Source organism: Magnolia sinica, chromosome 18, assembly GCF_029962835.1.
Source record: "Magnolia sinica isolate HGM2019 chromosome 18, MsV1, whole genome shotgun sequence".
Classification (NCBI taxonomy): domain Eukaryota; kingdom Viridiplantae; phylum Streptophyta; class Magnoliopsida; order Magnoliales; family Magnoliaceae; genus Magnolia; species Magnolia sinica.
The window spans coordinates 29,040,038-29,049,167 of record NC_080590.1 but is presented as its reverse complement, the minus strand read 5'-3'; the positions used below and the strand labels follow the sequence as shown (position 1 = coordinate 29,049,167).

At 38.8% G+C, this 9,130-nt stretch overlaps 1 protein-coding gene across 1 annotated transcript; it reads left to right on the top strand.

The window, feature by feature from the left end:
- The first annotated feature begins 1,270 nt into the window (after positions 1-1,270).
- LOC131233743 (meiotic recombination protein SPO11-2) lies at positions 1,271-8,807 on the top strand. The gene is made up of 11 exons (XM_058230526.1): positions 1,271-1,404; positions 1,500-1,583; positions 2,513-2,642; positions 2,996-3,133; positions 3,261-3,349; positions 4,023-4,151; positions 4,250-4,344; positions 7,072-7,134; positions 7,220-7,296; positions 7,382-7,509; positions 8,253-8,807. The coding sequence occupies exons 1-11, from the start codon at positions 1,318-1,320 to the stop codon at positions 8,385-8,387; spliced, it is 1,155 nt and encodes a 384-aa protein (XP_058086509.1). The 5' UTR covers positions 1,271-1,317; the 3' UTR covers positions 8,388-8,807.
- Positions 8,808-9,130: the final 323 nt, after the last annotated feature.

The window sequence follows — 9,130 nt, the reverse complement described above, 5'->3', positions numbered from 1 at the left end:
AACCGTGAAGTGATGGGGAATCGTCGGGATTGATTGTGAAATGCATGGAATTGACCGTGAAGTGAAGGAAATTTGCCGAAATTCACCGTAAAATGTATAGAATTGATCGCGAAGTTAATGAAATTTACTGCAAAATGAATGAAATTGACCACAAAGTGAATGAAATAAATAAAATTGACTGCGAAGTTAATGAAATGAATGAAATTAACCGCGAAGTGAATGAAATGGATTTTCGACCATCGACCCGATGGAATCTTAGAAATAACTACGTTGGTTGGCTAAATTAGCTTCTTCGGCCCCAAAATCATATATGGTATGTTAAGTAACTCATCCTCAGTTAGGAGATATGCTTGTTAAATAAATAGATAAAGAAATGAATTAAAAGATAGAAAAATATTTTTATATACTTATATATACATATTTACGTAATCATGTATTAGAGAAAAATGTAAGGGGGAAAAAGTTCTCCTTGTAAGATTTACACAAAAAAAAAAAAAACATTTTGCTAATCTGGCGGGGCACCGGCAGTCTGGTTTTTTTTTTTTTTTTTTGCTATGGAATCTTCATTGCTTTTGTGGGTCCCATTATGAGGTCTGTATTATATCCAAACTGTCCATCTATTTGGCCAGCTCATATTAAGGCTTGAGAAGATAAATAAGATAGATCTAACTATCAAGTGGACCACACTGTAAAAAGCAGTGAGGGATTGAACGTCTACCATTGAAACCCTTTTAGGGGTTACAGAAGTTTTGGATCATTATGAAATTTGTTTTTCCTCTTCATCCAGGCCTTTGTGACCTTATGAATAGATTGGATGGAAAATAAATGTTATGGTGGGCCCTACAAGATTTTTAACGGTGAAAATCAATTTTCCCACTGCTCTCTGTGGTGTGGTCCAGTTGATCTTTGGATATGATTTTTTTTTTTTGGATAATGCTCCGAGATGATCTCGAAATATGGATGAACGTTGTGGATATAATAAATACATAACTGTGGGGCCCATGTAACTTTGATCTCTTTTGAACCGTTCGTACGACTCGGAGTTGAGGAGCGTCAGCGCTCGTCTTCGAGCACCAGCCGATCCGCATGAAGGAAAAAGCAGGGGCATTTTCGGCCTTTGGCAAGTCGTCCGTACAGATGGGGCTTATTCTGGTCAGGTAAAATGGGGTGGGCTTAAGCGGGTAAATGGGCCATAAACGGGTCGTACAGTGGTAAATTTCTCTTCCTCTTTCCCATGAATTCCTAACCATTCAAAACCCCACCATTTGGCGGGAAAGAAAGAGCAGAGCTTGTGTTTCCCTCTCTCTCTCATCTTACATGGAAGAAGAAGAAGATCTATGCAAATCATCATTATTCTACTCGGATCAGCTCCTCTGCTACGCAGAAATCCTCCCACCTTCTCAGGTATTTTCATTTAAAAAAAAAAAAAAAATCAATACTAAAAATTTCTTGTTTTGCTTAGAATTTCCGTTTTTATGTTTTCTTGATCTGTTCTTCAGGTCCGGGCGAGAATCGAAGTAGCAGTCTTGAAATTTCTCAAGATCTTGACTTCTCCAGCTCCGGCTGTAACCGATCTTTCCCTGGTTCGAGCATTCCTCAATCTCTTTCACATCCCCTCACTATCTTAAAACTACAGATCTCAGTATTTTGACAGATTGAATCGTTTCTGATGGTGAAATGGATGGGTTTTGAGCAGCTCTTTTTTGCAGTACTTTTCAATTTTTGTTTATGATTAGGGAATGTTGGGGGTCAACTCTCATCCTAAGAGAGAGTGCATGTGGGACAAGACTATGGTGGTCTGTCGATCTAGACTGTACAGATCGTAGGGCCCATCTTCGATGGAGCATACCTTGGAAATTGTGAGGATCGAACGACTCTTAACTATCAAATTTATGGTAAAAATAAGTAGGGTTAGTCCAATTTAAATGGACAAATCAGATGGTTAGTATACCCAATCAGTGTGATCATAGTCATACAATGGGTCCTGTGATTTGGATGGTCCAGATTGCCATACCTCATATATGGTTGATGAGTGCTGTCACTTAAAAGATAGGTGAATTATCATAGGATGATGTGATTAGTTCATTTCAGAAGGTTATTGCATAATCAGGGCCACTCACCACCATGGATTGGCCAATGCCAAAAATTAAAACTGATTGGATGATCCTAATCCATCCAATTGCTGGCCTATCAATGCAAAAATGAAGAAAGATTGAACAGTCATGCACCTCTAATAACAAAAGAAAGAATTCTTTTCATTGGATGGTTGGGATCATTTTATCTCTACGATTTTAGGCTATGCCTATTTCACAATGGACTTTTCAGATGAATTTGGGTACAGGCCTGGCCTGTTTACTTAGTGGGCTGAAAATTGAGACATGGAGCCTCTGACTATGGGGAGGCATAGACAAAATTCAGGCCATCTCAGGCCCAGCCTACTTGCAGCCCTTGCTGTAATGGCGTCTCTCAGTTCTGTTTCATGTGAATTCAAAATGGTGGGCTGGATTGACAGATCAATAGGAGTTTGAATAACAGCCATATGCGTCGTGGGCTGCTCAGCCATGTTCCTTCAATCTTCCTATCTCATTCCTTCTGCACAAGGTCTCTCATGAGAGCCCATGATGCCAAGGCCTTCATTAGAGGTAATCACTAGTGGACCCCTAATTCCTCAAATAAAAGAAAGAACAAAAAATTATTCATTGCTCCTGTTTTTTTTTTTTTTTTTTGATTCTCATTTTAAATACTGATGGTCCTACTGCCATGCATGGGACCCACCCTGAGCAATTGGACCATTCATCCTGCTGGTGGGACCCACTGGACCATATATTCATTGTGATCATGGTGGCCCATCCATGGTGGGTTTGACAGGATGACTGGTTCCGAACATGGAGCATGGGCCCTGTGTATGTGGTGGGCCCAAGGACTCGTGGTCTGGGAAATTACCAATCGTTCTTGTTTTGAATTGGATGAGCTTGATGGGTTTTCTCTAATGCAGTGTGGAAAGTCATGGAGCTCTGTTTCCAGATCCTGATTCAGGAAAAACAGGTCACCCAAAGGGAGCTCTTCTATAAGCTTCTCTGTGACTCCCCAGATTACTTCACTTCTCAAAGGCAGGTCAATGGAACTGTACAAGGTCACTTTCTTTGCTGCTTTTGTATTTCCTTCTTTTCCATCTTCTCTCATGTGTTCTCCTCAAAATCAGCTTTTTGAAAGCATCTCCTTTTTCCAATCTAAGAGAATTCTGGTGAATTATGCTGCAGATGTCATTGCATTGCTCCGGTGCAGCCGCCAGAGTCTTGGGATTATGGCATCTAGCAGAGGCACCGTCGTTGGGCGCTTGTTGTTGCAGGTACAGCATTTCTGCCTTTTGGGTTTCCTTTCAAATTTCTCTGTAGTATGTCTTCTTCACTGCTGTTCCTATTCACTTCAAAGTTGCTCTTCGAGACTCGTATGGACGTGTTTGGCAGGTGCCTAAAATGGGTTCATCTCATTACAGTTAATCATATTTATGTACTAGAGATCATGATTGTTGATTATCAAGATTATGTTTAATCCTTGCTTTTAAGGGAGAGCATTGTGTAAAAGCCCAGCATGGATATGCAATGATCATCCATGAATTTTTTAATCAAGTTTTCACGATTTAAACACTGCCCCTTTCAAATAATCCTAGGACTGATTGTAGGCCACAAAATGGATGGTCAAAAACAAATAATTGTTCACTGATCTATGGTTGGAATTGTTCGAACGATCCGTCACATATCTGCAAAGGTGCCCACCAGATGAAAGATCTGGATCATTGACACGTGTCCCCACCTGTAGTTATTCCTGGCCTCAATAAAAATATTAATTATGGGAGAGCATTGTGTAAAAGCCCTTGCATGTAAGGTACAGTAGAATGCCAGACCACATCTTACTCACTGGGCTTGAGAAAACTCTACAGCAGTACAATATTCATTCTTTTTCATGTAAATATGCTTAATGCAGCCTGCTTGCTGCTGTGTTTGATTTGAAACATGATCAAGGAGCCAAACCAAGAGATGGTGGACTGTTCTGTACTTGGGTCTTCTGGATATGCCATAACTGGGGACTTGAATTTGTTAAACAAATTGGTTATACAATCAGATGCTCGGTATATTATCGTGGTGGAGAAGGTAATATGCTTCTTTGGTGTTCTTTTACTGATTGAAACATCCTGTTTACATGCAGATGCTTGGCTTTGTTCTTATTTTTGGAACGTATATTTGTTTAGGATGCTATTTTCCAGAGGCTGGCTGAAGACTGCATATTCAATCAGGTCCCAAGCATTCTGATTACTGCCAAAGGATACCCAGATATTGCCACCAGGTAACCCAATAAGGCTTCTAGATTAAGAAAATAAATCATTTTGGATTTCTAAGACAATCCAAAATGAAGTTTTTTTTTTTTCTTTTGTTTTTCCTCTTTAGGATATGCACAGTAAACCAGGTTTGAGTTTATATTATGATTAAGCAATCCAGCGCATTGGTCCATTTGGCCTCTTCATGGATGGAAATGACCCAAAAATCTTAATAGCCTGATGCTAACCTCTCCATTTGTGGCCTGCAACTAGACCGTCTCAAAAGAAATACAGCAATGATCCATTTTCAACTTATAACTGAATGCTCAAGAGGAACCTCTCAATTTAAGAATCAGTGAATAACTGGACCCATTTTTACAACCAAAAACCTGAGTAAACTGTGAGGATCCTGATTTTTCATACTTCCTCTGGAATACCCAACTTTAGCTGTGTACGTTTCTAGTTAATTAGAAGGATTGGTGTCCAGCATTTTCAGTTTATGGATGCTCACGTGGATCAAAGGTAGTTCTCAATCACGAGAATTGGAAGTCTGCAATGCCCTTTAAAATGGATTGGGATCAAACTGTTTACCACAGTGTAATGAATGTTTATATCGAAGCTGCTAGTCATTCAATTAATTAGATATGTAGATGTGTTATGTTAATATAATACTGCTGGAGTAAGTGCTAACAAGGGAAACGATGCAGCATATGGTTGCAATGTTTTCTGATTGAGTTGGAAAAATAACAGCCTCATTATTGTTTTTCCATCAATACTGATCTGAACCATACCAGAGGTAGGTTGAAGTGCTGATTACCCTCTTTATGAGTCAGCAATTAAGTATTTTCTTGCCACCTACACCCATGTCATTTTGGGCCTTCCCCTTGCCCTTTTAGAGCCTTCAACTTGTACAAGCTCACTCCTAACCGGCACATTTCTTGGTTTCCGGAGCACATGACCAAACTGTGCAAGTCTACTTTCCCTCATCTTATTACCTATTGTTGCTACTCATAAATTCCCTCAAATGCATTCAATTCTAATTCTATCCTTCCTCGTTTTCCCACTCATCCATCTCAATTCCCTCATTTCTATTATACTCATCCTCTGAACATGTTGTTCTTAAACTACCCAACATTCTGTCCCATAAAGCATGGTTGGTCTTACATCAATCCTATAAACTTTCCCTTTCAGTTTGAGTGGTACATGATAATCACATAAACTCTAGGGGCATATCTCTATTTCTTCCACCAAGTTTTAATCCTATGGGCAACATTCTTTTCAATTTCACCACTCACATGAATTAAAGACCTTGTAATATTGAAAAATTATAAATGTTGTAGTCTTTGTGAGTTGTGCATAGTTTTGTCAAGTCACATCAACCAAATATTGAACAAGTATTCATCAAATCGAGTTTAGTTTGATTAAATTCTATCAAAAGTAGAGTTGACCGCCGAATCAAGTCAATTTTTCCAACAGAAATTAGAAAAAAACTGTAAACCCAATTCGGATTAACTTAGAGATCCTATATAAGATGTGTTTAGATGCAATATTGTTTTAATGTGAAATCATTAATGAAGTGAAGTAACCAAATTTCTATTTCCTTAGCATTGCTATTGAGTACCTAGGCTCCAAATTGCAATTTTGTTACTTTCAACTTGGACTAGAAAGAAGCACGACGGCAATTTCAGGGTACTTCCTCATTTTGAATATTAGGAAACATCGCTGTTTTTGACCTTTCTCATTGATTAAATTGAATATTCGTAGTTCAATTTGCTTATGCATCCAAATGCAGCTTTAGAGTTTGGTAGATCTTATAACTATGTAACTGGCATTGATTTTTCTATGCCTGTGTTATGTAAGTGACAAACTGACATGACATAACTCATCAATGGCAATGATTAGCTAACCTTGGTCAAGCTAATGAACATAGCTCATAAAACTAGCTGCGTCGATTTGAAATTTTCTTGAATTTAAGGTATTTTGTGGCAGCATTGCAAGGCTATAATATTCTGCCAGAGTGTGATGGCTGATACAAAGGCACTCAGAAATTGTATACATGTTGTACATGAACTCAAATTAAACCGTCCAAAATGTGGGACCCACTGGAGTTGGGTCATCATCATCAAATACTTGGATTGTTGAATGATCCTGACTTTGATCAACAGCCATTTGTTTGTTTGATTCAAGCTGTTGACTATCCTTCATTTTTACCGTTCATCTATCAGCCTGTAAGGAATTCAAATCAATGCGATTTTTGGTTTACAAATAATCTAAATTGGGACCCACAATTTGCACAGTTCAATTTAGCTTATCTATATGCCATATGTTCAACTTTATGAGGGCATATATATCAATGATCACACACCGAAGGTGGATTAGCAGCTCTAGTGGTTAAAGAAAGAACAACAGACCAGGCAAAGCAAGGATCAAAGTTTTCTCATCATAGAATATCCTGCATACTTGCTGATGGTGTATGTGAAGTACCAAATCAATCAAATAGGCCCATGCAGGAGGATCAGGTCATACGGTGCTGATTTTAGTGTTAGATACTGAAGAAAATTCATCTGCTCGTGTCTCGCAATGTGTTTATCTGCATGGTGAATGCATGAATAGATGCACATCTTTACACACATTATCCATCTTTCTGCATTTTCTTTTGCTCTTTATCCCTGTTAACTTTGAAATGCTTAAAAAATATCAGTTCTTTGGTAATTTGATAGCTGAACATGATCATTCTCTTTGATCATTTGAACCAGGTTTCTTCTACATCGACTGAGCACAGAGTTTCCAGAACTACCAATCTTGGGATTGGTTGACTGGTGAAATTCAAATGACCTCTGATCATTGCATTGCGTCAGATTATTGTTACACCCTGCAATTCATACATTTTTTGAAAATTTGAAGGAATCCAGCTGGACTAGCAATACTATGCACCTATAAGTTTGGAAGCATAGGGATGGGCTTGGAGGCATATAGATATGGTACTTTACACTAATATTTTGCTTAAAATACATCAGCTTCAAGCATATGAATGAATTTCAATAATCATTCATTACCTTTTTTCAGCTTGCGATGTTAAGTGGTTAGGATTGAGAGGGGATGATCTAAAACTTGTACATCAACATTCATTTGTTCTGTTGAAGCCACGTGACCTTCAAATAGCGAAAAGTATGATGTCCTCCGAGATATTACAGGTAAATAAGTATACAGCGAAACATGTTAATCACCCACGAAGTTGGTGTTCGATACTCCCTCTCTCTTGTTATAACCGCTCTTAAGTTCTTCATTTTGTAAAGAGATATGCTCTTATAACTCGTGCTTTATGGTTCTACAAATTGCCATCCCAGTATATACGTGACAAACGTGCATGACCATTGGTTTGGTGAGCCCCACTTTGATGATCTATGAGCCAGCAATCATATTGATTTATCCAACTCTTAACCATTCACTTGATCTCTTTCATTGAATCTGAACTGTGGCTTCTCACACCCAGATCCATAGCTCAACTGGCAGACTCAGTGGATATTCCTCGTTTCAACACTTGAGGTCTTGGTATCGATCCCTAGTGGGGGTGGCTAACATGGAGTGTGTGTACTGACATGGGTGTGTACTAACAAGCTAACCCGGAAAGAAAAAAAGAACTGTGGCTTCTCTGATTGGATAGCTACCTCTGGCTGACCACCGTGCCTCTTGGGACCCATCCTTTTGGTTGCCCTCTAAATCAATTCTCTTGATCACAATATAAGTTCCATACTATAGTAGCATATCTGAATTGCATGCATTGGTCCTGCATTTTCCTGCTCCATAACCTCCTGAGCATAAAAGTATCTCTGCATCCTAGTGAAATTATGCGCCATAGGTTGTCCCTGTCGTATAGTAAGTTCTTTGTTGAAATTCAATGCTTGAAACTGTTTCTTGGCTGATGTTTGATATGAAGGACACCTACCGAGCAGAGTTGACGTCGATGCTTCAGAGCGGTCAAAGGGTGGAGATTGAAGCTCTCTATACCCATGGATATGATTTCCTGGCAAAGTACATTGTGAGGAAGATTGTACAAGCTGATTACATCTAAGCCCATAGCCAGAATGATCATCAGATGGGGCCTATCATCTATGTCCCATGGACCAGAATCAAGTGAAATGCTTAAAAAATATCAGTTCTTTGGCAATTTGATAGGTGGCCCGCCTGATTTCAAAGCCACGGCATTTAACAGTGTGCCCCACTTGATAAAGGGCCCAGATCTTACACGTACACTTTTTTGCACTTGATTGCTCTTTTTTTTTTTCAATTTCTTACTTTCTTGTACTTCTGGTATTGGAAAGATTCATACAGTAGGCTGGTAGGGCCTTATTCCACATTCAACTGAAGGTTGCAATTCAAAATCAAAACTAGAAGTGCTCATGTGATCCAAAGAAGAAGAAATTTGATCTGAAAATGCCAATTTCTTTAAAGGCAGTATGCAATCAAAGGCTTAGAAAGTGAAGAAGTGTCATATGTTAAGTGGATGAATGATGCTGATTGTTGTTTCTCATACTCAACGCCAAGTTTGTACATTCCTTCATGACCTTCTCTATTGGCCAGGTATTGAAAGGCTGGGATTTTTCGATACAGGATACTTTTGTGACAACCAAGCTGGGGCCTATAATATCAACAGTTTGGATCATTGAACACTGGCCTAATTTTACAAATCGAAATCCCAATCAGAACTGTAGAAACTTTGGGTCTGAGCATTGTATAATGAAAACTGATCACTGGCAACCAGTTGTAGGTTAACCTACAACTTCCTTACAAAAATTTTCCCATTGAAAATATGAG